At 62.4% G+C, this 27,046-nt stretch overlaps 5 protein-coding genes across 17 annotated transcripts in view; 4 read left to right on the forward strand and 1 right to left on the reverse strand.

Annotated features, from left to right (window-relative positions):
* Nucleotides 1-10,876, forward strand: part of DAG1 (dystroglycan 1) — a 53,532-nt gene extending 42,656 nt beyond the window's left edge. For all 8 annotated transcript variants that reach the window (XM_074914626.1, XM_074914624.1, XM_074914625.1 and 5 more), the window contains exon 3: nucleotides 7,233-10,876. In XM_074914626.1, coding sequence (XP_074770727.1) covers nucleotides 7,233-9,641 — 2,409 coding nt within the window. In that variant the 3' untranslated portion in view covers nucleotides 9,642-10,876. The remainder of the gene's footprint in view (nucleotides 1-7,232) is intronic.
* Nucleotides 10,877-11,474: 598 nt separating this feature from the next.
* Nucleotides 11,475-15,268, forward strand: NICN1 (nicolin 1, tubulin polyglutamylase complex subunit). Its single transcript, XM_074914370.1, has 6 exons — nucleotides 11,475-11,645; nucleotides 12,173-12,346; nucleotides 12,698-12,811; nucleotides 13,259-13,330; nucleotides 14,646-14,750; nucleotides 14,878-15,268. The coding sequence occupies exons 1-6, from the start codon at nucleotides 11,475-11,477 to the stop codon at nucleotides 14,917-14,919; spliced, it is 678 nt and encodes a 225-aa protein (XP_074770471.1). The 3' UTR covers nucleotides 14,920-15,268.
* Nucleotides 15,269-15,453: 185 nt separating this feature from the next.
* On the forward strand, nucleotides 15,454-17,584 carry AMT (aminomethyltransferase). 2 transcript variants are annotated; one of them, XM_074914368.1, is made up of 8 exons: nucleotides 15,454-15,807; nucleotides 15,884-15,964; nucleotides 16,081-16,212; nucleotides 16,377-16,455; nucleotides 16,568-16,713; nucleotides 16,806-16,986; nucleotides 17,095-17,250; nucleotides 17,349-17,584. In XM_074914368.1, exons 1-8 carry the CDS (start codon nucleotides 15,463-15,465, stop codon nucleotides 17,525-17,527), a joined length of 1,299 nt encoding a protein of 432 aa, XP_074770469.1. In that variant the 5' UTR covers nucleotides 15,454-15,462; the 3' UTR covers nucleotides 17,528-17,584. The 2 variants fall into 2 exon arrangements, with proteins under 2 accessions (XP_074770469.1, XP_074770470.1); XM_074914369.1 differs by lacking the exon at nucleotides 16,081-16,212.
* TCTA (T cell leukemia translocation altered) lies at nucleotides 17,581-18,562 on the reverse strand. The gene is made up of 2 exons (XM_074914371.1): nucleotides 18,192-18,562; nucleotides 17,581-17,716 (listed from the first exon to the last, which is right to left on the reverse strand). The coding sequence occupies exons 1-2, from the start codon at nucleotides 18,539-18,541 to the stop codon at nucleotides 17,677-17,679; spliced, it is 390 nt and encodes a 129-aa protein (XP_074770472.1). The 5' UTR covers nucleotides 18,542-18,562; the 3' UTR covers nucleotides 17,581-17,676.
* Nucleotides 18,563-18,811: 249 nt separating this feature from the next.
* UBA7 (ubiquitin like modifier activating enzyme 7) lies at nucleotides 18,812-27,004 on the forward strand. Of its 5 annotated transcripts, none has more exons than XM_074914158.1 (24): nucleotides 18,812-18,876; nucleotides 18,959-19,127; nucleotides 19,735-19,869; nucleotides 19,937-20,043; nucleotides 20,182-20,272; nucleotides 20,380-20,521; nucleotides 20,620-20,717; nucleotides 20,831-20,977; nucleotides 21,061-21,219; nucleotides 21,406-21,513; nucleotides 21,594-21,674; nucleotides 21,763-21,918; nucleotides 22,031-22,196; nucleotides 22,274-22,470; nucleotides 22,705-22,769; nucleotides 22,946-23,129; nucleotides 23,245-23,319; nucleotides 23,645-23,831; nucleotides 23,997-24,106; nucleotides 24,222-24,308; nucleotides 24,384-24,575; nucleotides 26,229-26,330; nucleotides 26,410-26,510; nucleotides 26,798-27,004. In XM_074914158.1, the coding sequence occupies exons 1-24, from the start codon at nucleotides 18,836-18,838 to the stop codon at nucleotides 26,922-26,924; spliced, it is 3,027 nt and encodes a 1,008-aa protein (XP_074770259.1). In that variant the 5' UTR covers nucleotides 18,812-18,835; the 3' UTR covers nucleotides 26,925-27,004. The 5 variants fall into 5 exon arrangements, 3 of the variants coding, with proteins under 3 accessions (XP_074770259.1, XP_074770257.1, XP_074770258.1); XM_074914156.1 differs by having other exon boundaries at nucleotides 18,835-18,876; nucleotides 19,690-19,869; XM_074914157.1 differs by lacking the exon at nucleotides 20,831-20,977 and having other exon boundaries at nucleotides 18,835-18,876; nucleotides 19,690-19,869.
* The last annotated feature ends 42 nt before the right edge of the window (nucleotides 27,005-27,046 follow it).

The raw sequence follows: 27,046 nt of genomic DNA on the forward strand, positions 1-27,046 counted from the left end.
AAGCTGTTTGAGGCTTTTCCTGCCCTGCACTCACCCCCCAAACAAGGGAGAAAGCGGGGTGTGGGCAGCCCGTGCTGACCCCAGCCCTGGCGCAGGCGGGCTGCGCCTTCCTGCTCCAACAATAAGGCTAAACAAATCCTTCCAAGCTGCTTGCATGGACCGATGAAAGGAGGATTTCTTGGGACACTCAATGTTTTGTAGTGACCTCCCAGTGAAACAGCTGTTGTGTTCCCTTGCCCAGGCAGAGTGGGACGCTGAATAGTGCCCTTATAGCAAACACAGAGGCGCATCTGGAAAAGAAGCCGTCATGGTAGGAGTATGCGAGGATGGCATGAGCTGGGCGTAGCCGCTCAGCCTGCACTGTTGCGAAGCCATTTTACTGATCGTAAAGAAGTTGGCGAGACAAAGCACTGCTTTTCGGGCAGGCAGGCTTCGTCCGTGCAGCACAGCCCCACGCTTGCATCTGCAAAGCAGGGGGGTTGCTTGGTGTGCGTGAGGCTTTGCTTGCCAGTTTGATGGCTGGAAAATGCAGATTAGCAGCAGACATATAAACTTCTCATTTGGGTTTTCATGAGCACGTAAAAGTAGAGCTTCGCTGCCTAGTTCTTCAGGGACCGAAGTTCAAACTTGAAAGTTGAGGGCCAGGACCTGTAATAGAGCCTCTGCAGCCTTGCTGTCCCATAGCTCAGCTTTCTGAGTTCTGAAAGGTTTGATTTTTCTCAGGCAACAGCTTCAGTGCACAGAGACATGGAGGAAAAGCTTTGCAGGGCTTTCGCTGGGACCAGCTGAAATGCAGAATTAGTTTAACCATCCTGACCTCCTCTGTGCACAAAGGAAGCACCAATTACCAGCTGTTCCCATATAGCTTTCAGTCTCCGAACAGAGGTGGTGAGCTCCTGCTGGTAATGAAGACTCGGGTCACCGAGGCTGACGTACTTCTGAGAGCCAGTGAAGTCTCTGGGCTGTTTTTAGACTTTCAGGGGCAGATGGATCTGCATGAAATGTCCTGAAGCAGCTTAGTTTTGTCGGTGAGTTCCTGCGCCTTTTGTCCAAGGCATGCAGCAGCTCAGAAGAGCACTGTCTGCTGAGGATACCCAAAAGCTCTGGCAGGTATCACAGTCCCCTCTCCAGGGAAGCACATGTGCTGCGATTCCTCCCTGCTTGCTCTGCCAAGTAAACGCAACTTTCCTTTCTTCAGAATGAACTTTCCCATAGCACAGCACTATGTGGTGGCACCATTGCTATGCCCAGGCTCTGAGAAGTGCCCATCCTGCTTTAACTGCTGTTTTCTGAGGCTTGTGTTTCTAGGCAAGATCTCTCTGGTGTCCTTGTTTGCAGTTCTGATATATTTGAGAAAAGGAGGGAGAATGTAAGATTGGAGGCTCCTTCCTTGTGTCGTCATCTGGTTGCATACAGGCAAGCTTCCCTGTCAGGGCTGTTCCGTGGAGCCAAAGACCCATGGCTGTTGTGGTCTGAAGATTGTTCAGCTCCTGCCTTGAGCCATCCTGTACCCTGACACAGTTCAGAGCCTCTGCTACTCTAGGACCTGCCCAGGGCAGTGGTACCTGCACGGCTTGGCCACATGCACACCACATGCCTGCAGTCACTGGCTCCATCTTTGTGTCAGTGAAGAACACACCCAATGGACTCACAGGCAGAGCCTGCCTCCCAAAGGGAGGATTCCATCCTCTGGCTGGCAACCTGCAGGCCCCATCTTCTCATCACTCCTCCTGGCTTCAGGTCGGCCGTACGACACCATGAAATCACTACAGTGCCTGTGGTTCCAGCAGCACTGGGGTAGATATGAAACCGATGTCTCTGCCACCACTTGTTTGGCCTGTGTGGAGCAAGGCAGCCTGAAATCTGCCTACCTGCATATCTGATTTGGGGCTGAGACTGCCTGTTGCTTCTGCTGACAAAACTGCCCGCTAGCAGGGGGTTAAGATGAAGCTTGGGCTTAGGCAAACAGCTTAGGTTTGACTCTCTCTGCAGTTATATTTGCATTTGAATTGCATTTGAATTTCCATTTTCTTTCCCTTGCCCGATGGATAATTGCTTGCAGAAGCCCTAGCGCTTCAGACTTTGTTTAACATGGGTTAGGTCAGTCGGCTTGAGCACAGTTCAGTTTGCCTTCTGTTCATATGTAGAGAGGGCTTGGCCAGGGTGTTTTTCCTGATGGGCCATCCGTGATAGGGTGATGCTGAAGGAGCAGCCCAGAAGGGGAGTCTGTGGTACAGTAAATTGTCATCAGTAATTATTCTCCAGATGAAATCCCTGGCATGGGGTCTGTCTTTCAGCAACAGCTGGACACTGGAAGGGGAAGGGGGCAGTGGGAGATCTGGCAGAGCTGCAGGAGTATCCATGCTCACCCCTGCCCAAAAGCGGTCAGGGATTTTTTTATGCCTGATTTGAAAGGGTGCATGAAGGAGCGGTGTCCCTGGTGGCTGCTGCCACTGCCCACAGGAAGGTCTGGCAGCAGAGACCAGGGAGATCCCATGAGATCCAGGGCTGGGAGGAGGACATAGTGGTGTGCCAAAGGGAGACCTGTGGCAGGGTCCTACAGTACCTGTCTCCTGGCAAAGGACACGCTGCCTCCTTTTTTGGAGGATTCATCAGGAGGTGGAACACTAAATACTTGGAAGGTTAGAGGGCACTCTTGTAGGCAAGAATGCGGTTTTTGCCTGAATTCCCTCAGAGGCAGCAGTTTTGCTTACTGGTTTGCTTATCTCTGTCTTGTGGGCTACAGGGCTTTAAGATCTAAGTTTAAAAAAACAAATCAAACTGAGCTATCTTCTTTCATGAGCTGACTGCTCTTGGCTGGCCGAAAAATAACAGGCCATGTATATTTGAAAGGACTTTGTGAACAGGGTTTCAAAACCAGCCGGACCACTGTGCGTGTTTAAAATGGCAAACATGGATAAATTTTTAATGGTCTTCAGTACACTGCCAGGCTTGTGTAATCTTTAGCTGATAAGCATTCATTTATAATTATCTCAAATAATAGGAAAACAAAGACAGCTTTTTTTCTCTTGAGCAACGGAAGAGTTATTTTGAAACCAGACCCCTTGAGGGAAATGGCAGAGCTTAAGGCTGATATTTATTGCCTACATAGTAAACTGGGAAACTTTACATGAAAACTAGAGATCCCAAATCATTAACTGTGCATAGCCTTAACAAATACCCTTTGAAGCAGTATTTGAAGGAAATGTTTCTAGAACAGAGTCCAGGGCTCCCAGCTCTCTTTTTTTATGCTACCATGAATGCAGCAGTGACAGTGATCAGGACAGACCCACACTGAGGGCTCCGCTGGTTAGCATTCATTTAGGAACAATTATTTTTATTAAGCCTGATAACTGCTTTGGTTATCTACTCTAATCTTGATGGGTTCTTCCTTTGTCATGCCAACATGGATGAATTCTGCTGCCAGGCTAGTAGCTGTGTTTTAAAGCAGAGCTGTGGTGTTGAATGCTTGTGACTTGTTACGTTCCCAAAGATTTCCCCGGGGAGGCACAGGCATCTTCATGGGTTTCATAGGCGTAATACACATAAATTTGATTTTGTTAATCACCTCTTGCAGAGCCCTTAGAAACAGTCTGCATCTCCTTGCAGGTTGCATTCAGCTGAACTAGCTCAGCTCTTTTTAAATCAAGTTTAAGTGGGTTTATAAATGTTTTGCAGCCGTGGCATCCCTGCTAGAACAAGTTGTCCCAGTAGGTGATTGCCTGGCCTGTTTTTGTTTTTCAGGAGAGCCTAGTTTTCGGTGTGAATCTGTCTAGCTGCAGTTTCATTTTCTAGTGTGGACCCTTAAGAATGTGAGCTCACATGTAAACTGTAGGTTAAAAATAGTTTTCCAGGCAGGAATTATTCAGACTGGCCTGTGTGTCCCTCATTGTCCTTTTTGCACATGGGGTTGGCCGCTTTCCCTAAGTGAGTTTGGCTATCAAACATAGGAGCACACATGATTGGAGAATCACCTTGTGACTTGAGATCAAAGGTAACGCTTGTTGCACGTCTCCTCCACAAGTCATGCGCTGTGCCTAGAGAGGACAGAGCAGCAGAAAACCCCAGCTTGCAGAAAAGCTCTGTGGAGTGTGTGATCCTGTAATTAAGGGCTTTCGCAGAGTGCACGGCAGGGAAAGATTTACTCCAAATGTTTCCTGAAATTACACATTCAGCATGCATTTAACCACTGACTATTAAACATTTTATTCTTCTTGATTGTGTAAGCCTCAATAACTCTGTAGCTTTGTCCTGGCTCCTTACGTTTTTGTTCCTAACGTTCGCCCCACCCTGCCCTTCCTCCTCCCCACCGGGCAGGTTAGTGGCTAATTTTGGCACAAGGGGATAAAAGAGGGGCACCATCCAGCTCCTGCTAATGTAAATGCTGGATTGCAGTGGACACTGTCCTAGCATCTCAGTTTTTAGAGGGTGTGATGAAATTACACCTTTTTAAAGGAACACAAGTGCATGTCAGCCCTTCTGGCTGGGCAGGAGCAGACCCTGCCTTTGTCCTCTCTTCGCAGAAGAGATGCCAAGGAAGGACAATTTGGTGCTTTGTTCCCGCAGGAGGGAGGCTTGGCTACCCGTGCCTGTCTCAGGTGAAGGGCTGCTTTTCCTTCAGGCTGACTGGGGTAAAAGCAGCTCCTGTTCTTGCTGGGGTGGGGGGCAAGTGCATGCAGCAACCCTGACAAAACCCACTGTTTTCTGCCTGACACACGGGTAAACAGCAAGGCCCAGTAGAAGGATGTTCACATCTCAGCCCCTCGGTTCGGATGGGACACATGGGGGTATAGGGCCTGTGGGGTGGCTTTCTCCAGCTGGTGTAAGCATGAATCTCAATTTCCTGCTCTCAGATATAGTTGCTGAGGAGTTAACTAACAGCTGTGCTAACAGCTTTAAACTCTGCTCTATAAACTGTACCCAGTGTGTGTCTCATGATGCGCTCTCCAGCTTGTCCAGGCTGGCCAAAAGCAGGGCTGATCCTTTGCAGAGGAGAGGAATGAGGGTGTTGCCCCTGTGGTCGTGGCCGAAACCCTCTGTGGCTCTTGCACAAAAGCTTTCTGATGCTGCTCTCGCCAAGAGTCTTTCGGGTCCTACATTCTCCTTGCAGAGCTGTGCATCCAGACCCTTCAGTGTGCCAAAACCCGCAGCATGGCAGGGGGCTGTGAGCTCCGCTGCCTGAAACCTGCCTGTGGCCAGAGGGGTAGGAGAGCTGCCCAGGACTCTCGGCCTTTGATGCCCTGCGGCACCGGGCATCCCTGTGCCGTCCTAGGGGCTTTCCCCAGCAGGGCCTGCAGTCGGGCAGGCTGGGCGAGTCCAGCCCCACCTCTGCACCCGCTGCCAGGCGCGGATGTGGGGGCACTCCTTCCAGTGGGTTTCCTTGTGAAGCTCCTCAGCCAGCTTTGCGTTTGGATAAATTATGAAATATGTATGAGCTTTACCAAAGCACCCTTTCAGGAGGAGATCTGGAGCATAGCTCTGTGTTGGGACTGCAGCAAGCCCAGAGCCTCAACCAGGCTGCTAAATGTGTCTCTGTGGGCCCCACCCAGAAGGTCCTCTTTCCTCTTGAGTGTGTGGGGCTCTGGAAAGCCCAGCCAGGGCACTTTCCAAATGCCTTGAGCCGGGGAGGTGGTGAAGCTCATGTTCCTCGCCCTCGGGTATGTACAGCCCTGGGAAATGTCACGGCCCACAGAGCTGGCAGTGTCACCCCTTCCACTGTGCAGCCCGAGTGGCTCCGCTGTGTCTTGTGATTGGTGAGCGGCTACAGTGCAGACAGACGGACGTGGGCTGCTGGGAATGGGGGGTTTGGGGCTTTGCAGCCACCCTTGGCTACAGCCCAGGCCAGGAGGCAGGAGTCCCCAGGGCCTTGACATGTGCGGCTTTCCCCTGCCCGGGGTGGGGAGCACCTTGGCAGGGTGTTAGCTGTGCTGCTGACATTTCGGAGACATCTGGGGTCTTTTCCACGTAAGAAAAGTGGCCAGGAGACCCTCGGGGTCTGGACCTGAGCTGGCTGGGAAGGAGACCTGAAGTTGTAGGAGGAGGGTGGGCTTAGAAAGGCACAAATGGATAAATTGGGAAGAGGAGGCAGCCGGTGAGGTTACCACCAGCTCCCTCCTCTGGAGCATATGGGAATCCCATTGTTGCGGGCATTGCTCCTCCTGTTGGGCTGGGTAGTTTGAAGGGGAGGCTTGTGCTCACGAACTGTTTCTCGCTAATATGTGCCACAAGTCATGTAAAAAAAAAAAAAAAAAAGTGTTACCGTTGACCTAAAAGAGGTAGTAAATAGCGTGTTGGAGTCCTGAGATGCCTGCGGTCTGGGCCAAAGCCACCTGCTGCCTGTAGTCTGCAGAAGTGAGTTATATGAAAGTGAAATCCTTCATTTTAAGCTAACTGATTATAAAGCCAGGCGCCTGGCGTGCCATCCTGTATGATGTCCAGCAGTGCCCCAGCCCCTGTGCCATGTCCCTGCCTGCCTGCACTGGCCATCGCAGTGCTGTGCTGGCCAGATGTCGAGTTGGCTCCCCTCCTTCATCCCCAGCTTGCTGTTCCTCTGGCAGTGCAGGAGGATCCTGTGTTTTAAGCAGCTGCATAGCTCTCAGGATTTGCTGCTGCTTGTTGAGAGCTGATGTGCTCTAATGAGGTAGAGGACTCTGAGCTGTAGTTTGCCAGCTTCTAGTCCCTCTGGCTCAGCCTGGCTGCTGGGTGCAGCAAGATGAAGCTGAACATTAATAGAGAAAATGTATGTTCTGCTGCACGGCTGGAGCAAAGGGCTTGTGCAGGGTGTGTTTGGGTGAGGAAAGGAGGAGACAGCAGGGATGGGAGAGGAAGGAGCAGGAAGAGGGCAGTTGTTGGATCAGCTCTGCTGTATGGTGTAACCTCACCCTCAGCTTTGTAGCCATCCCCATGACTTAAACTCCCCTTTTGCCCTCAGAGAAAATGAACCACTCGTGCTTAATAGTTGCACAGCGAGTGCCAGAGAGCTGGTGCCTTCAGGTGAGGGACCTTTGCAGGACTTGACGACTTCCCATGGCTCGTTAAGGTCCAGTGCACCCTGCAGAGCTTGTCCTTGCCACCATGTGGAGGAGACACAGGCCACCCTGCTCTGGCCAGGATGTCCCTTCCCCAGTTGTCATCCTTCAGATTTTTTTCTTTAACCCTTTAAATTAAGCATTACTGCTACTAGAACCTAATGCTGTACTTTTAAAAGCACTTCCTTCTTTTTTGTTTGGTAGATCTCCGAAGCTGGGAAGGACTCCTTGCCTTCTTGGTTACACTGGAACGCAGAGAGCAGCTCCCTGGAAGGGCTGCCCCTTGACACGGACAAGGGCGTCCACTACATCTCGGTGACCACACTGCAGCCCTTCCCAAACGGGAGCTATGTGCCACAGACTGCAAATGTCTTTTCTGTTGAGGTCCACCAAGAAGACCACAACGAGCCTCAGTCAGTGCGAGCGGCCGTCCAAGACACGGGTGACACAGCGCCATTCGTGTGTGGCTCAGAAGAGCCTGTCACTATCCTGACTGTCATTTTGGATGCCGACTTAACAAAAATGACACCAAAGCAGAGGATTGAACTCTTAAATAGAATGAGAAGCTTCTCGGAGGTAGAACTTCATAACATGAAGTTGGTTCCTGTTGTAAATAACAGACTCTTTGACATGTCAGCCTTCATGGCTGGACCGGGAAATGCGAAGAAGGTGGTGGAAAATGGGGCCTTACTCTCATGGAAACTGGGATGTTCTCTGAGCCAAAACAGTGTCCCCAACATCAGCAAGGTGGAGGCTCCAGCTAAGGAAGGAACCATGTCTGCCCGCCTTGGCTACCCTGTTGTTGGTTGGCACATTGCGAACAAGAAACCTCACCTTCCAAAGAGGATGCGGCGGCAGATCAACGCCACTCCTACGCCTCTGACCGCCATCGGGCCGCCCACCACTGCCGCGCAAGAGCCGCCGACCAGGATCGTCCCCACCCCAACGTCACCCGCCATCGCACCTCCCACGGAGACGACAGCACCCCCCGTCCGGGAGCCCATACCACTGCCAAGGAAGCCTACCGTCACCATCAGAACGAGGGGCCCCATCGTCCAGACGCCCACTCTGGGACCGATCCAGCCAACCAGGGTAGCAGAAGGCACTGGCACGGCCTCCGTGCCAATTCGTCCCACGATGCCCGGGTATGTAGAGCCCACAGCGGTGATCACGCCGCCCACAACCACCACCAAGAAGCCAAGAGTCTCCACTCTGAAGCCAGCCACACCATCCACGACAGATTCCTCCACGGCAACGACACGAAGGCCTACTCGAAGACCCAAAACGCCCCGTCCGACGAAGCCTCCCAGCACGACCAGATCCCCCATCTCCAAGCTGACAACGGCCTCCCCGCCGACCCGTGTACGCACCACAGCTAGCGGGATCCCCCGGCCATGGGAGCCAAATGAGCCACCCAAGCTGACGAACCACATTGACAGGGTTGACGCATGGGAGGGCACCTACTTCGAGGTGAAAATACCATCAGATACCTTCTACGACAAGGAAGATACCACCACTGACAAATTGCAGCTGACCTTGAAGCTGAAGGAGCAGCAGATGATAGAGGAGAATTCGTGGGTGCAGTTCAACAGCACCAGCCAGCTCATGTATGGCATGCCGGACCATAACCACATCGGGAAGCACGAGTACTTCATGTACGCGACTGACAAAGGTGGGCTGTTCGCTGTGGATGCTTTTGAAATCCACGTCCACAAACGCCCGCACGGGGACAAGTCTCCGGTGAAGTTCAAGGCCAGGCTGGAAGGGGACCACAATGCAGTGGTGAACGACATCAATAAGAAGATCATGCTGGTGAAGAAGCTGGCTCTGGCCTTTGGCGACAGGAACAGCAGCACCATCACAGTGCAGGACATCGCCAAAGGCTCCATCGTAGTGGAGTGGACGAACAACACGCTTCCCCTGGAGCCCTGCCCCCGGGAGCAGATCCGGACTTTGAGCAAAAAAATTGCGGATGACTCTGGCGGGCCGAGCCCAGCTTTCTCCAATGTCTTGCAGCCCGAGTTCAAGCCTCTGAATGTGTCAGTGGTCGGCTCTGGCAGCTGCAGGCACATCCAGTTCATCCCTGTGATGAAGGATGGAAGGGTGATCTCGGAGGCGACGCCAACAGTGGTGGCGGGCAAAGACCCCGAGAAGAGCAGTGAGGACGACGTGTACCTGCACACCGTCATCCCTGCCGTGGTGGTGGCTGCCATCCTCCTCGTGGCTGGCATCATCGCCATGATCTGCTACCGCAAGAAGAGGAAAGGGAAGCTGACCATTGAAGACCAGGCCACCTTCATAAAGAAGGGCGTGCCCATCATTTTTGCCGACGAGCTGGACGACTCCAAGCCTCCGCCATCCTCCAGCATGCCCCTCATCCTCCAGGAGGAGAAAGCCCCGCTGCCCCCCCCGGAGTACCCCAACCAGAGCATGCCGGAGACCACGCCGCTCAACCAGGACACCATCGGGGAGTACACGCCGCTGCGGGACGAGGACCCCAACGCGCCGCCCTACCAGCCTCCCCCCCCCTTCACCGCACCCATGGAGGGGAAAGGCTCCCGCCCGAAGAACATGACCCCGTACAGGTCCCCGCCGCCCTACGTCCCCCCTTAACGAATGGGAGGCTCTCGGGGGAGAAGGGGCCTCCAGCTCCACGCCAGTGCTGTCTGTGGGCCGGCAGCCCCCTCGCCAGCCGGGAACCCGAAACCCCAGCCCGCTCCCCAGCAGGCCCTCCCCGGCTGCGCCCGTCGCACCGGAGTGCTCGCGGGACTCGGGGGGACACTTGTTTTATTTTTGCCTAACAAGCTTTGGTTTTATTTTATTCATAGAAAAAATTCTCGGCTCAAACACGCCTTCCCGGCGACTGGGCTTCTGGCCAGAGCCGGGGTGGTGGGCAGGGAGGGGGGACGGGACGGGTCGGGTCGGGACGGGAGGAGCAGGCAGCACTGGGGTAGCACTCTGGGTCTCCGCTGTTTGCCTTTAACACTAACTGTACTGTTTTTTCTATTCACGTGTGTCTAGCTACAGGACGTAACATGAAAGGTAGCCTAAAAATAATTAAATTCAAGGGACTTTCTGAAGTCGGATGTTTTAAGTTTTTACATTTAATCCGCTGTTTACCTAAACGGGGATGTGTAGTTTTGGGGCGGGGGAGGACAGTGCTGCAGGCGAGCTCCAGGGGCGATTCGGGCTGGTCAGAGGGAGGCCCTCAGGACAGCCAGCCGCCGCCTCCTCCTCCTTGGGGGGATTGGCTTCTTGGTTTGGGGTTTGATTCTTTTATTTTTTATTTCTTTTAAATCAAAGAAATCCTATTTTTATCACGCATCATAAAATAGTCATCAGTTGAGTCAGACTGGCTTGGGGTACCTCTGGCTGAGCGCGGAGGCAGCCGCCCGCACCTCAGGGTGCAGCGCAGTGCCAGGGGGCTCGCAGGAGGGCGAGCCAGGCCCCACGCTGCGAGGGCAAGCACTGAGGTTGGGGTGATCTTTTTTTAAGCAAAACCCCCTCCCTGCGAGGTGTTTTGGCAATGGTGGGGTGTTTTCTCCATAATGCAGTGCCTGTCTCTGCCTCAACGACTCTGAGAGCGGTGCCAGAACCAGAATGGCCTCGACGGCTCCGGGATGCACGCGTCCTGCTGGCTGCTCCGTGCCCGGACGCTGTTAGAAAAGATAAAAAGTTTTTAAAAAGGGAAAAAAAAAAGGAAAACTGAAAAAAAAAAAAGAAAAAAAAAAAAACCAAGCCAGAATAGTTAATAGTCAAAAAAAATCAGTGAACTCTCAAATCTAATTTTTTACTAAATTTTTGATACAGCCTCAAATTGTTTTATTAAAAAAAGATTTAAAAACCGGTGTACCGCTGCCAGCAGTTTGTACGAGCTTAGCTTCCTCGTGCCGGCTCTGGGACCCACCGCCCTGCGCAGGCCGAGCTTGTCTGAGCCGCGGGGGCCCCCCCGGCCCCCTCCTGCCCCTCGGCCGCCTCTTCCTTCACATTATAGATACTGATTTTCGTCTCCGTCGCGCTAAATCATTTTAAGCATGGATTTACTTTTGTGTTTTCCCGGAGCGTTCTTTGGGGTACGATGGGGAGGGAGGAGAAATAACCCCCGTGGAGGGGGGGGGGGGTCCGGCGCACACCCGCGCCAGGCCGGCCCCTCCCGCGGTGCCGCGGCCCGGGCGAGCGGCTGGGTGGGCGCGGGCCCCGCCCCCGCTGGCGGGGGGCTCTGCCGGGCCCTCCCGCTCTGCTTTCGGCGTGGCGGGGGCGGTGTCCGCGTTGTGTAAAGAAACGTCCGAGTCAATAAACCGTGTGCTTCGTACCGCCGCGCCTCTCCGCCGCGGGACCGGGCGGGCGGCGCCCCCTGGCGGCGGCGGAGCTCCCCGCTTCCTGCCGGCGCGCGACGCCCCCGCGCGGCCCGGCCCCGCCCAGGAGCGGCGGCCGCGCGGCGCCGCCATGTCGGGAGCGGCGGGGCCGGGGCCGGGGCCGCCCGCGGGGCAGGGCCGCTCCCCGCTGCCCTGCGCCCCCCGCCCCGCCGCCGCGCTCCAGCTGGGCGGGGGGGCCGAGCCGCCGCGGCCCGGCGTCGCCGTCATCGACCTCCGCTTCCCCCGCGGCGCCGCCGCCGACGTGAGTGCGGCCCGGCCCGGCCCAGGGGTGCTGAGGGCGGTACCGGTATGGGGAGGGGGGGGGATACCGGGGGGGCGCCAAGGGTGATGCTGGGGACAGCCCCTGTGGGGCACGTGGTGCCGGTCCCGGTGCGGGAGGGGGGATGCCGGGGGCGGCAACGGTCCCAGTATGGGGGAGGGGGGGGATGCTGAGGGTGGTGCCAGGGCGGGGGGATGCCGGGGGCGGCCCCGGTATGGGGGATGCCGAGGGCGGGGTATCGTCAGGGGCAGCACCCGCCCCGGTGTTGGGCAGGATGCCGGGGGCGGCCCCGGTGCCGGTATGGCGGGGGGCTGCCGGGGCCCGTCCCAGTAGCAGGGCGGTCGTGCCGCTGCTGGTACCAAGTATGGGGGGGATGCTGGTGCCGGTACCGGGGTGGGGATGGGGAGATGCCGGTGCCAGTACCGATGGGGGGGTTGTGGGGGTGGGATGCCGGTACCGGTATGGGGGGCGGGACGCCAGTTTTGGGGCTGAGGCCGCTGGTCCCGCAGGTGCAGGAGATCGTCTTCAGGAACTTCTACACGGCGTTCCTGAGCGTGCGGGTGCAGCGCCCCGGCCCCCCCGGCTCCCGGCGCTGGGTGACCTGCCTGCGGGACTACTGCCTGATGCCCTGCCCGCACACCGAGGAGGGCTCCCAGGACTACTTCTCCCTCCGCCGCCACCAGGTCGGCATGTCCGGGACATCACCCGCACCCCTGGGGCTCACCCCTCTTTGCCCACCCCCCGGGAGGCCCTCAGTCCCTGGGGCCCTGTGCTGATGCCCCACCGTGCCCCACAGCGGCGCCGTGCCAGCTGGCCCCTGCCCGCGCTTCTCAGCAGTGAGGGTCCCCATGCTGGTCTGGCCCATGCCCTGCTCTGCCCAGACAGCCACCATGAGGTGACATTTCCCTCAGGCTCCTTCCATCTGGGGTGGCTTGGGGTTTTTTGAGAGAAAATCCCCAAAATTGTCCTGGAACAGCGGCAGCCTGGCCAGCCCCTGCACTGACAGCCCCCCCTCCCCATCCTCGCCCCAGCAGATGCTGTGTGACGTGGACCAGGTGACGGCAGTGCGGTTCATCCTGCGGCAGCCCTCCCCGGTCTGGCTCCACTTCACCATCGAGGAGCTGCAGATTTTCCCTCCCGGACAGAAGGTGAGTGGGTGCCGGTGCTACCCTCCCTGCCAGGCATGGGCAGGGGTCCAGGACAGGCCACCATCCTGGCATTGCTCCCCACAGCTCTGGGGGCTTCAGGCTCCCTCCAGAGGACACGTAGGGGTGGGTCCAAGTCCTTATCCTTTGCTGGGGCACTTGGGGTCCCCTTGTGTGCTGGGGGCTGGGGGAGGGACTGCTCCAGCCAGGCCTAACCCTGCCCATTCCAGAGGTGGATGTTTGTCTGGGCAATGGGATGGAGCTGGAGATTGCTGCAGCGAATTACCAGTTGCAAACAACCGCTCAAAACTCAAAATTCCCTTTAATGACAGTAAAGTGACACATATCCATAGCAATATAATGTGGGCTCCAAACCACAGCATGCTGCGTGGTGTGAGAGTGGAGGTGGGATCGGGAACAACCTGGTATGACCCTCTGGATCTGTTTCAGAGCCCGCAGAAGGATTTCCCCTCCTGGCTCTCGCAGTTGACCCCTCCGGAGCAGCCAGCCAGCCTACACAGGGTGAGTGATCCTGGCTGAGGTCCTGGGGAGAAGGAGGGACCTATGTGGGGTGCCAGTCATGGGTGCAAGCGTCCCTTGTGAGGCTGCCAGCTCCATCCCTGCCCCATCAGCTCCACCCCACCAGGAATAGCTGTGGAGCCCCAAAATAACCTGCCTTGTGCTGGAAGTAGCTTGCAGCGTTCAGAAGCAAAGTATCTCCATGGGGATGTGCAATTTGAGGTGACACTTAATGTCTCCCTGCCCTCTGCTCTGGGGACAGGAACGTCCCCGTGGGAGCAGTGGGTACACAGTGTCGCCCAGCCGGCAGGTGGGACGTGTGGGGATGGGGCGCCCTGGCTGCTCCCCAGCGCTTTGCAGAGGGGGCGCCCTGGGGAGCACGTTACCCGGCCGGGGCGGCACACAGGTGGAGGGTGGCCGCAGCCACGGCGCATGTTTACAGCTTGCAAGCCATATCTGCCTGGCCGGCGGCCTTTGGTGAGCAAAGTCCGGGCCCAGCAGGGCAGGGGTGGGCAGGCAGCTCACCCACGGAACCTGCCGAGTCAGCCGCTGCCAGCAGGAGCAGGCTGGGCCGGGAGCCATGCCACGCTGCCCAGCACCTCCGGGGCTCTTCTGCCGCCGGGCTTTGGTGCTACGGAGCTTCTGCCGCGTTGGCAGCAAGGGGGAGCTCTGGTCCCTGCCCGGCAGGCTGGGGGGGACACCCTAGTCCCTTGCTGATCGCTGGGATCACATCCCCCTTGGCAAGGGGTGCTCCAGGGGCGATGCTGGGTGTCGCTCGGGGCTTGGCTGTTCCCATTATCACCACGAGGCACCCACCAGCAGCCCGGTGCCGCGGGCAGGGCCAGGCAGGGGAGAAGTGGCGCAGAGCTTTGCCCTGGCCTGGGGAGCTGCTGCTGGGCCAACGAGTCCCGCTTGGCTAAAGGTCCCAGGGAACCGGCACCTGCAGCGGGGTTTCTGTCGCCAGGCCCCGGGAGCGCCGCGCAGGGAGGCTGTTGGGAAACTCTGGACTGTGCGATTAGGTTTTTAATGATTAGCCAGCGATCTGCTTTCTGTCCTGGCCCTGGACGCCTGCCAGCAGAGATGGGCTGTGCCGGCGCTGCGGTACCTGTGGCTCAGGGTCACCCATTCCCCCGGTTGCCTGTTTTCCTAGAGCAGGGCCCTGCTCCCCCTGCCTTGGGGAACCACCAGCAGGTCGGCAGTGTGGGCACCGTCATGGCTCCGCGGGGGGGCACAGCCATGCGGCCACACCGCTGCCCAAGCCCGGGGCCATCCATCCGGGCCATCCCCGCTCCACAGCATCGTGCTCGCTTCTTTCCAGGAGCTTCCCGACCCGGAGAAGGTGTCGACGGAGGTGCAGCAAATGTGGGTGCTGACGGAGGTGATCCGGGCTCGCCAGGCAGCTGCCCGCATCGGGCGCTTCGATGTGAGTCCCGGCACCCCGCTGGCGGGGGCTGCGGCCTCCTGGAGGGGCTGGGCCCAGCGGGGTGAGGTGGGGTGTCCCAGCAGAGTCACGGTGCTGTGCGGGGCCCGACGGTTGTTCTCTGTTCCAGGTGGACGGCTGCTACGATATCAACCTGCTTTCCTACACGTGAGTCCCGGCGGCGCTGCCACGCAGAGCCGGCTCCTCCGCGCTCCCTGGGCCCAGGCGGACTCCTGCGCTCCCGCATCGACCTTTGTCCCTGCGGCCCCGGGGGGCTTCCAGGCCCTCCCTGTGCCCCTTCCCCGACTCCTCCAGCGCTGGCTGGGGGGGGGGGCAGCGCTGCCGCCCCGGAGCCCGCCCCCGAGCCTCTCCCAGGCCAGTGCCCTCCAGCTGCAGTTGTTCTGCTCTTGGCACATCCCGCGCTGCTGCCGCGGGCAGAGCCCGGCTTCCCCCCGCCAACCTTCGCCCTGGGGAGCGGCCCCTGGCCCTGCCGGCAAGACAAGGGGGTGCTCGGGGGGGGCGAGGAGGTGCCGCGGGGGGGCGAGGAGAGCCTCGGTCACGACTAAAAGCTGCTACGTTGGCCCTGCCTGTGTCTGCCTGTGTCTTTGTGGGGGGGGCAGGGGCAGCGGCCGGCAGGACCCGCACCCAGCATCCCCCCGGAACGGGGCGGTGGGGGAGGCGGGGCCGGGGGCGGGGCGGGGGCCGGCCGGACTCCATGTCCCAGGGGCCCCGGGGCGGGCCGGGCCGTGCCGGGAAGGGAAGCGAAGCGAAGCGAAGCGAAGCGAAGCGGAGGGAGAGGGAGGGAGGGAGGATGCTGCGGGCGGGCTGCCGGGCCGCGCTGCTCCGCCGCCCCCCGGGCTCCGCGCCACTGAGCGGGGCCGGGGGGACCGAGGAGGGGTTGAAGCGGACGCCGCTGGACGCCCTGCACCGTTCCCGCGGCGGGCGGATGGTGCCGTTCGCCGGCTGGAGCCTGCCGCTGCACTACGGGCAGGGCCACCTCCAGTCCCACCTGCACACCCGCCGCTGCTGCTCCCTCTTCGACGTCTCCCACATGCCGCAGGTAGCCGGGGCGGGATGGGGGCCGGGGCCGGGGGGGGGCACCCGCACCGCCTCACACCCCCACCGGCCCCTTCCAGACCCGGGTGTACGGCCGGGACCGCGTCAGGTTCATGGAGAGCCTGGTGGTGGGGGACATCGCCGAGCTGAAACTGGGACAGGTACGGGGCACCGGGGGGGCACCGGGTGTCTGACCGGGTCGGAGATCCCGGGGGGGGCCGGGCGGGGGGGGGGACACAGGCAGCCTGCCCGCACTCCCGAGGGCCATATCCCGCAGGGCACCCTGACACTGCTCACCAACGAGAGAGGCGGCATCGTGGACGACCTCATCGTCACCAACACCTCAGAAGATCACCTCTACGTGGTGTCCAACGCTGGCTGCGCCGACAAGGACTTGGCCATCATGAGGGTACGGGGCCGCCCGAGCCCCGCGGGAGGTGGGGACGCGCGGTGGGAAGGAGTCCTCCCACCTTTTGGTGACGTCTGTGGCTGCGTGAGGCAAGGTGGCCGTGGCCATGTGCGGGGCTGGCACCAGCTCGGCCCCCACACTAGCAGCCCACTGTCCCCTGGCAGGACAGAGCGGCAGAGCTGCGGGCCACTGGTGCTGACGTCCACCTGGAGGTGTTGGACAACGCGCTGCTGGCTCTGCAAGGTAGCAGGGGGCTCCACAAGGGCCTGCCCTCCCCCGATGGATGTCAGTGCCCTCCCCACATCCCCCCGCTTCCCCAGATGCTGCCATCCCCCAGAGCCACCTGCCTCCCCAGGTCCCTCCATGGCACGGGTGCTGCAGGCAGGGCTGTCGGACGACCTAGCCAAGCTATCCTTTATGAATAGCATCACCACGATGGTCTTCGGTGTGCCAGGCTGCCGGGTCACGCGCTGTGGCTACACGGGCGAGGATGGTGTAGAGGTACCCTGGGAAGCTGTGCCGGCACCCCCTCACCTACAGTACCAAGGGAGGGGAAGGCCATGCCCTGCTGCCCCTTCCCTGTCCCCCCGCAGATCTCAGTGCCCGCGGGGCAGGCGGTGGAGCTGGCTGAGCAGCTGCTAGGTGTCCCTGAGGTGTGGCCGGCGGGGCTGGCGGCCAGGGATAGCCTGCGCCTGGAGGCCGGGCTCTGCCTCTACGGGAACGACATCGACGAGACCACCACGCCTGCTGAGGCCGGGCTGCTGTGGACCTTGGGTATGTTGGGGCCATGTCTGCCCCCACCTCCTCCTCAGGGTGGGCAGGGTGGTGCAAGTAAGGGGACCAGGTGGGCATCGCCAGCCCTCGCCCATCTTGGCCCTGTAGGGAAGCGCCGGCGCACGGCCATGGACTTCCCCGGCGCAGCTATCATCATGGCGCAAGTGAAAGAGAAGCCGAAGCGCAAGCGTGTGGGACTGACATCAGTGGGACCCCCCATCCGTCCCCACACAGCCATCCTGGGCCCTGAGGGCACGCCTGTGGGTAGGTGGGGGCTGGCGTGGGGACAGCCCCGAGCTGCACCCATGGTAGGGGAGGGGGCTGGAGCTGCGAGCCCCCCACTCACCTCCCCACGTCCCCAGGCACGGTGACCAGCGGCTGCCCCTCACCCTCCCTGGGTAAGAACATCGCCATGGGCTACGTGGAGGCAGTGCACAGCCGGGCCGGCACCACACTCACGGTTGAGGTGCGGAAGAAGCAGCATCCAGCCCTCGTCACCAAGATGCCCTTTGTGCCCACCCAGTACTACATGGCCAAGTGAGGCCAGCGCCCACCCTGGCCCCAATAAACGCCCCTGCCCCGCTCTCCTGGCCTCCTCTCTGGTGACAGCGGCGGGTGCCAAAGCAAGGGGCGGCGGGTGGGGCACAGAGCTTTAATGGCGCGGGCAGTGCCCGGCGGTCCTGGTGCTGCTCACTCCCGGTGTGTCTTCACTGGCTCTGCTGGGCCCTCCCTGCAAGAGAGGGGCGGCGTGAGCGGGGCTGGGGGAGCACCCCGGCACGGGAGGAGGGCACCCACCCGCCTGGGTGGGGCTGCCCTTACTGGGGTATACTGGTCTGGGGGCATGGGTGGGAAGGGTGTTCACTGGGGTGTGCTGGTCCAGGGGTGCAAGCAGGCAGGCACCTGCTGGGGTGCACTGGTCTGGGGGTGTGGCCCGGGGGGCCCTCACTGGGGTGCGCTGGGCCGGTGGCACAACCCGGAGGTCACTCTCCGGGATGCGCGGGGCTGGGGAGCCGCTCGCTGGGCCGTACCGGCCCGGGGGCACAGCCCGGAGAGTGCTCGCTGGGCTGGGGCGGGGCGGGGCGGGGGGGAGCGCTCACTGGGGCGCACCGGGCCGGGAGTGCAGGCGGGAGGGCGCGGGCACGGCCGGGGCCGGCAAGGCCGCGGCGGGGGTGGCGACGGCGGGCCCGGTAGCGGTCGGGACTCACCGGGGCGGGCAGTGCCGCTCGGCGGCGCCGTTGCGTCCGGCCGGGCCGGCGGGGGAGAGGGAATGCGCGCGGGGCCGAGCTGGCGCGGGGCCGGTCCCGGAGGCGGTGCCGGGGCTCAGGCCGGGGCCGGGGGGCCGGCGGGCGACGGGCCCCGTCCGGTAGCAGAGCGCGGCCACCGCCCCACCGTAGGCGCGCCAGGCCAGGTGCACGCCCAGCAGGCTGAGGCCCAGCCAGAGCAGCAGCGCCAGGCACAGCGCGGCCCGCACGTCCTGCGCCGCCCACTCGGCCACCAGCTCCCGGCCCAGCGCGGCCAGCGCCCGCCACGGGGCCTGCCAGCCCGCCGCCGCCATGGCTGCGCCGGGGCGGGGCCTCCGCGGGGCGGGGCCGTCCTGGCGGGCAGAGCCCTTCGCGGGTGCGCTGCGGGCGGGCTGGGGCGGGGCCAGGGGCGTGGATTCAGTGATGGGCGGGGCCTTCAGGAATAGGCTCTTTCCGGGCACGGGGTTGGGGCGGGGCCTGAGCGGTGGGCGGAGCCTTCGGGAATCGACTTCCTGGGGCGGGGCCTGAACGGGGGGCGGAGCCTTCCCGGACGGGCTCTTCCCAGAGGAGGGTCTAGAGGCGGGGCCTCGTCGGGGGGCGTGGCCGCCATGGCGGGAAGCGGCGACGAGGGGCTGTACTCGCGGCAGCTGTGCGTGCGGGGACCGGGGCCGGGGCCGGGGCCGGGGCCGGCGGCAGGTCCCCGGGCTCTGCTGATGGTCCCTGCCCCGTAGGTACGTGCTGGGCGGCGGCGCGCGGCGGCTGGCCGGGGCGGCGGTGCTGGTGTCGGGTCTGCGCGGCCTGGGAGCGCAGGCGGCGGCGGCGGCGCTGGTGCTGGCGGGGACCGGTCGCGTCGTTCTGCACGACTGCGGCGCCGCCTCCACCACCGACCGCGCCCACCAGGTAAGGGCTGGGCCGGGCGGGGGGCCCAGCGGCGGGCACAGGCACGGATACGGGCACGGGCGGCGGTCTCTGTAATGGGTTCGGGTGGGGACGGCGGGAGTGGGTGCGGATGCAGGTGACAGGTACAGACTGGGGTCCCGGTACTGGGTACGGGTATGGGTAGAGGTCCTGGTACAGGTGCATATGGGGTTCCCAGTAATGGGTGTGGGTATGAATGGGGGTCCCTATAATGAGTATGGGCACAGACAGGGGTCTCGGTGATGGGAACAGGTACCGGTGGGGGTCCCAGTACTGGGTACAGGTGAGGGTGGAGGTCGTGGTAATGGGTGTGGGTGCAGCTGGGGGATCCCTGATATAGGTATGGGTACAGGGTGGGGGGGTCCCAGTAATGGGTACAGGTTGGGAGTCCTGGTAAGGAGTGGAGTGGGAGGTCCCTGGTGTGGCCTGGGTGTCCCTCATCGTCACAGGGAGGGCCCATGGGGTGTCCCATGTCATGGTCCTCAGCAGAGGGCCCCCACCAGTGTGGACAGGGCCTTATGAAGGTCTCTGCTGTGGTGAGCAGCACCTCCAAACCTGCGGGGTACCCTGCCATGTGCTCACCCCACAGTTCCTCCTGGGGGAGGGTGATGTAGGCCAGAATCGTGCCGAGGCATCCCAGCGGGCCCTGGCCGAGCTGAACCCTGGCGTGGTGGTGACAGCTCACAGCGGGGAGCTGTCGGAGGCCTTCCTCGCCTCCTTCCAGGTAAGCCCACACCCCTGTGCCTCGGGGACGCCCGGGACAGTGGCACCCACTGACGGCCCTGGCACAGGTGGTGGTGCTGACCGAGGCCCCGCTGGAGGAGCAGCTCCGTGTTGGGGACTTCTGCCATGCCCGGGGCATCTGCTTCATTGTGGCCGACGCCAAGGGGCTGGCGGGGTAAGGCGTCTCTGCCGCAGGGTCCTGCCACTGGCTCCAGGTCACCTTGTCCTCGGAGCCCCCAGCCCTGCTCTTCAGCCCGTGTCTCCATCCCACTGGCGGGGCTCCTCCAGCAAAACCCCCATCGGTCCTCTCCAGGCAGCTGTTCTGCGACTTTGGGGAGCGCTTTGTTGTTGATGACCCAGCAGAAGGGGACCCGGTGTGTGCTGCCGTACAGCACATCTCCCAGGTAGGAGGGCAGCCTCAGCAGACTCTCCTGAACCGCCACTGCCTCCTCCGGTGGCTTTATGCCACCCGGGTCCTGTCTCTCACCCTCATGTCCCTTCCCTTCCTCAGGGCAACCCAGGTGTGGTGACATACACGAGGACAGAGGACAGCCGCAGCCACCTCTTCTGCGATGGTGACCTGGTGACGTTTTCTGGCGTGGAGGGGATGGTGGAGCTGAACAGCCAGGAGCCTGTCCCCGTGCGCGTGCTGGGTGAGCCCCCAGGGTGTCCCGGCTGCCCCGGCCCAGGGTTGGGGAACTCGTCAGGTCCTTGGCAGTGACCGTGATGTCTGTCCCCCTCTCATCCCCAGATGCCTCAAGGCTGGAGATTGGTGACACCAGCTCCTTCTCGCCCTACCTCTGCGGGGGCCTGGTTTCACAGGTTCGGCTGCCTCAGGTGCACTCCTATGTAAGTCCCCCCTTGGCTCCACGGTGCTGTCACACAAGCTGGGACACCACCACACCGTGCCAGGCCCCAGCCCCGGGGAAACACTCGCCTGAGCCCTGGCACTGTGCTGGCAGGAGCCCCTGCGCCGGGCGCTGGCAAAGCCCAAGATCCGTGTGGCGACTCCTGAGGAGCTGCCACGCAGCCGCAGCCTGCACGCTGCCTTCCAGGCCCTGCACGCTTTCTGCGGGGAGCAGGGCCGCCTGCCCCGGCCCAGGGCACAGGTGAGTCCCCGTCCTGCCCCTGCCCGGCCACCCCCGGCCTCTCGCCACCCTGCCCGGGGTTGCCCTCACCCCTCTGCCCACAGGTGGACGCCGAGCGTGTGCTGGAACTGGCACGGAGCCTGGGGGTGCAGCAGGGTCCCCTGGACGAGGACATGGTGCGAGCCTTCGCCAGTGTGAGCGCTGGGGACCTGTGCCCCGTGGCTGCCATCGTCGGGGCTCTGGCAGCCCAGGAGGTGCTGAAGGTGAGTGGGGTGGGGTCCCGGCCCGGGGGTCCCGGCGGTCATGCTCTGCACGGCTGTACGGCGGCGTTTGGTGACCACGAGAGGGCACTTGCTGTCCGCCTGGGGATGCTGGGCCAGGCAGCAGGACTGGGTTGGGGTATGGGGGGACCCCGCTGGCTGCAGAACCAACGGGCCCGTTCGCCCCAGGCCATCACGAGGAAGTTCCTACCCCTGGACCAGTGGTTGTACTTCGACGCCCTGGAGTGCCTGGCCATGGAGGGGGCTGCACAGCTGACGGAGGAGGACTGTGCCCCGGTGAGAGCGTGAGCCGAGCCCCTCCTGGGCACCGGGGTACCATGGCCACCTGCCCTCACACGGCTCCTCTGTCCTGGCAGAGGGGCTCTCGCTACGATGGCCAGATCGCCGTCTTCGGGGCCACTTTCCAGGAGCAGCTGGGCTGCCAGAAGTTCTTGGTGGTGAGCCGGGGTGGGTGCTGCGGCTCTGGGAGAGGCTGTGAAGCAGCTGGCCAGTGCAGAGGGAGCTGCAGCAGCTCTGCCCCGGCAGGTGGGAGCCGGCGCCATCGGCTGCGAGCTGCTGAAAAACTTTGCCATGATGGGGCTGGCAGCGGGGCCGGGTGGGGACCTCACCATCACCGACATGGACACTGTTGCCCTCTCCAACCTCCATCGGCAGCTCCTCTACCGCTCGGCAGATATATCGGTGAGGCACCACGAGGCAGGGGATGAGCTCCCCCAAAAGTCTTGGCTGTTCTGGGGGCTCCCCAGGGCTGTGGGGCAGGGGTGAGCTGCCCATCCCCTCTCTGCCCTGACAGAAGCCGAAGTCAGTGGTGGCTGCGACAGCTGTGCGGCGCATGAACCCCGATGTCAGGGTGACGGCTCACCAGTACGAGGTGGGACCTGCCACTGAGTCGCTCTACGGGGACAGCTTCTTCCGGTGCCTGGATGGCGTTGCCAGTGCCCTGGACACGCTGGAGGCCCGTGAGTGCTGGTGAGGGGGAAGGGGCCAAACCCTCGAACGTGTCCTCTGGCTCCCCAGCACCCCTGGCTCCCCACAGGTGCCTACTTGGAGAGCCGCTGCCACCGCTGCCTCACGCCGCTGCTGGACTCAGGCACAGAGGGGCCACGGGGGAATGTGCTGGCCATGGTGCCCCCTGTGACTAAGCCACTGGGGCCGGCTGGTACCCCCGAGGACAGCACCTTCCCCCTCTGCACTCTGCGGTACTTCCCCACCACCATCCAGCACACGCTGCAGGTAGGCTGTGCTGCACTGGCCCAGCACCCAGCAAGGAAGTCCTGGCACCTTTGTCTTCCTTTCCCGTTTCCCCCTCTGGCCATGGCCTGGCAGCGGGCTGCAGGCAGGGTACAGCCCCAGCTGCTTCCTGCTGGCAGCCCGAGCTCTGCTGCCAGCCCCTGGGCTTGGGCTGGGGGTCCCAGGGGGCACAAGGTGGGGCTGTCCCAGTGCTGAACTCCCACTTTCCCTCTGCAGTGGGCCCGCGATGAGTTTGAGGGACTCTTCCAGCTGCCTGCAGAACACATCAACCGATTCATGGAGTGAGTGGGCTTGAGAGGGTGGCACTAGGGAAGCAGCTGCCAGCCCTGCTGGGGCACTGCTTTCTGCTGCCAGGGCTGGGGAGAGGAAGATCAGACCAACACATCCCACCCAGGGTGTCCCACAGGATTGCTCCCAGGCCAGTAGCAGCAGTGCCTTTTTTTTTTTTTTTTTGCAGAGACCCGGGTTTTCTGGAGCAGCTGCCGGCCAAGAAGGCCCTGGAGGTCGTGGAGCAAGTACGGGGCAGCCTGTGGGAGTGGCCACGGGACTGGCAGGACTGTGTGCGCTGGGCCCGCCGGCACTGGCAGAGCCGCTACCACAATGCCATCGCCCAGCTGCTGCACACCTTACCCCCAGACCACGTGAGCTTGACACCCATGGGGCTGGCACTCCCCAAACCCTCTCCCCTCTGCCGGCCACGCCACCGCAGCCAGGGGAACAGTGTCCCCAAATCTGACTGTGCTCTCCCTGTGCCAGGAAGCCAGCCCAGGTGTCCCCTTCTGGACAGGGAACAGGAGCTGTCCCCATCCGCTGACGTTCAACCCCAACAATGTGAGTGCAGGGGAGAGTTGCAGGGGCTCCCGCCAGGGACAGTGCTGGGGGGACAGAGCTGAGCCTGTGCCAGGGGTACAGTGGATGCCAGACCATAGTCATGTTCCATCTGCCATTGTCTGTCCAGGGCTACCAGGTCCTGGGCTGGGTCTGTCCCTATCCCTCGGTCAGCCAGTGTGCTGCTGGGGGCAGCCCACATGTGCTCTGCTGCAGGAGGAGGAGTAGGAGGAGAGGCACCTCCATCTCCACCTCGGGGCAATGCAGGCAGCCTTTGGCCCGTGGGCCTGCGGCTCGCCCCGGCTGCCCAGGCACTCTGCCCCCGCAGGACACCCACCTGGAGTACATCCTGGCTGCTGCCCACCTCTTTGCCCAAGCACACAAGGTGCCACCGTGCAGTGACCGGGCGGCCGCCCAGACCATCCTCCACAGCGTGGTCCTGCCGCCCTTTGAGCCCCAAGAGGGGCTCCAGATCCCCCTCACGGATGAGCAGGAGGAGGCACAGGTGCCTGTGGGTGAGGCTCCCCACGCCCCTGAGTCCCCTGGGGCATGTCCCCAGGTCCAGCCTGGTGGCAGTGGGGCTGCAGTGCTGCTCGTCCCTGCCCCAGCACCCAGGAGGACCTGGACTGAGACGGGGGGCGCTGTGCTGGGTACTACCCCAGTGGTCCCTGTGCCCCCAGACCACAGGCGGCTGGCAGACCTCACCCAGGACCTGGTGCAGCGGCGACAGGAGCTGGTTGGGAGTGAGGAGGTTCAGGTGCCCCTGATGGAGCCCATCCACTTTGAGAAGGTACCCGGGGCGGGGCAGGCGGCCCTGCTCAGCTTTGGGGGGTTGGTGGCTGCCTGTCCCCACAGGGCACCAGTGTCCCCATAGGAAGTTGATGTGCCTATGCTTTTCCCTGCAGGACAACAACATCCACATGGACTTCATCACGGCAGCATCCAACCTGCGTGCAGAGAACTATGGCATCCCCCCTGCCGACTGGCTGACGGTGAGGGGTGCAGCCCACAGGGTCAGGGGTCCCTGTCCCATGCGAGGCTGCCGGTGACACCCTTCCTGTCCTCAGAGCAAGCGGATCGCAGGGCGGATCGTGCCCGCCATCATCACCACCACAGCAGCTGTGGCCGGGCTGGTGTGCCTGGAGGTCTACAAGCTGGTGTGGGGGTGCCAGGACATCAGCTGCTACCGCAACAGCAACCTCTGCCTGTCTGACTGCCTGCTGCTCCGCATTCAGCCCCTGCCGCCCCACACCTACCGGGTAGGACCCTCTCACCTGGGGCAGAGCAGCTGGGGGACGCCCAGGAGTCTTGGGGTGTCCTGGCTCCCAGCAGCAGCTGCTGTGGGGCTCGGAAAGGAGGTGGCCGTGCAGGAGGGGCAGCCCTGGCCATGGGGCTCAGGAAGCGGGGCTGGGTGCCACGGCGGGCCAGGCATGCCGCCAGGCAGCGAGGAACACGCTCCTTCCTGCAGCTGCCCCCCTGGCACCGAGCCGCTACCGCCGTCCAGCTCACCCTGGGTTTGGGCCCAACCGGGATGTTCTGGGGCATCTGTGGGGCTGAGGCAGCTCCGCCACCCCACAGCGGGCCCCACGGCGAGCCGCATGGCCAGGGTGTGGGGGGCTGCGGCAGCCACGCACATCTGGCTTATGGAAACCAGCTGCAGCAGCCGGAGAGCAGCTGGCACCAGGCCGGGAAGGGCTGCCCGGGGGGAGCGGGGCCGGGGGTCCCGGTGGCGGTGGGGGGCCGGGCTGCAGCCGCTCTGCCGGGGAGGGAGAGCGGGGGTGGGGGCAGGCCCAGATTGGGACCGTCTGGGCGATAGAGGCCCCTTTGTCTGGGGGTTTATGGCGTGCGAGGCAGCCCTTCCGGCGCGGCAGGAAGCGCCGATTGGAACCAGATTGGCCCGGGGGGCCCAGGGCCGGGGGCAGGAAGAGGGGGAGGGAGGCTCCTCCACCTCTTGCGCCGGCTCCAGCACCGCTTCGGCCTGCCTGGCTGCCCCACGGCCCCCCCACAGCCTGCGGGTGCCCAGCCCCGTGCCGTCCCAGCCACCGTGCCCTCGGGTTGGCACCGTCCTCAGGTGGAGGATGCTGCTGGGGCTGGCCGTGCCCTCCGGTCCCCACAGCAGCGCCCAGCACCTCCACATCCCACGGCGACGGTGCCCGTGTGACATTTTGCACCTGGCCACTTGGCTGTGGTGGGAGCATGTGTCCCTCAGGCCCACTTGGCGTGACCTGGGGGGCCTGGGGAGCCCACCATGGGGGCAGCCTCTTTCTGGGGCGCTGGGGTGGGCAGTGCCATTCCCTCTGCGCTGGGTAGTTGCTGCCCTGGTGAGGATGGGGTTAAGCCCTTTCCATCCCGGTGGGATAACTGCAGGCAGCAGAAGGCAGGAGGTGAGAAGGGAGCAGAAGGCAGGAGGGGAGAGCAGCCAGGTGCGAACACCCCTTCCCGAGCAGGGCCGGGGCCAGCACCAGGCGCTGCCTGCGGCGAGGGCAGATGGCAGGGCAGCCGTGCCAGACGGCGCGGGGCCGCATCCAGCCCTCGGCCATGAGGTTGGTGCCTCGCCGGTCCCCTCGGGCGGGAGCTGGGGTCAGGGGGCCACGGGCACGAGAAGAGGCGATTGTGTGGAGCTGGGCAACACTTCAATGGCCCTTTGTGTGCCCTTCCTGGCCCGGGGCTGGGGGCAGCGCCGGCCCCACACCAGCCTTGGCCCCTGCAGTGCCGGGGGAATGGCTGTGCTCCCCAGTGCCCCCGTCCCCCTGCGGTACTGCTGTCCCTCTGCCCCCAGACTTGTCCCTTTTCCTGTCCTGCTGTCCCCCAGCCCTCATGCCCTGGCAGTCCCTGCCTCATGGGGCTGGGCAGCCGGGATGTGGGGATGTGGGGTGCCAGTGCCGGCTGCTACCCCATGCTCCTCCTTGCAGTATGGTGGGCGAGAGTGGAGCTGCTGGGACCGGCTGGAGCTGCGGGCAGTTGGTGCAGACGGGCAGGACATGACAGTGCAGGAGGTGCTGGACTGGCTGCAGGTGAGCCTGGTGCAGGCAGCACCCAGCCGGATCACCCTGGGGGATGCAGGGCTGGATGCTGACACCCCCCCTCTTGCAGAGAACATATGGCTGGACCGTGACCATGCTCCTGCACGGCTGCACCGTGCTCTATAACAGTGAGGGGGATGAAGAGACACGGGCCCGGCAGCGAGTGCAGAGGTAGGTCCTCAGCTCTGAGGCCCAATCCTGCCCCAGGATGGGCTGCCAGACTGCTCTCCTTCCACCCTGAGCTGCTCCAGCTGCAGCACAGCTCCCAGCCAGCTGCTGGATAAACATCCTGCCGGCAGCGCTTCCCGTGGCAGGACCCCTGCCCGGCCCCTCTCGGCTGGCCCCTACATCCCCCATCCTAGCCAGGCGCCCCAGAGGGGCCTAATGCCCTGCCAGGGCTCCTGGCCAGCCTCGGGGGACAAGCCTGTGTTCCCAAAATCTCCTTTTCCCTGCTACAGGTTATCGGAGAACCTGAAGGATGCTGGGGAGCCACCATGGCGGGAGCTGGAGCTGCTGTATGTGTGCGAGGGAGAGGATTCTGAGGATGAAGATACCTGTCCCCCTCTCCTCTGCTCCCTACCCTGAATAAGGAGCTGGCACACCCCACCCCATGCAATAAAAGCAGGATGCATTGGCCCTTGTTGCAAAAAGCCCCTGCCTGGCCAGGGTGCAGGCAGCCCCCCTCGATAAACATCGCTGCGCCCGTA

The sequence above is a fragment of the Athene noctua genome, chromosome 10 (assembly GCF_965140245.1).
Source record: "Athene noctua chromosome 10, bAthNoc1.hap1.1, whole genome shotgun sequence".
NCBI classification, from domain to species: domain Eukaryota; kingdom Metazoa; phylum Chordata; class Aves; order Strigiformes; family Strigidae; genus Athene; species Athene noctua.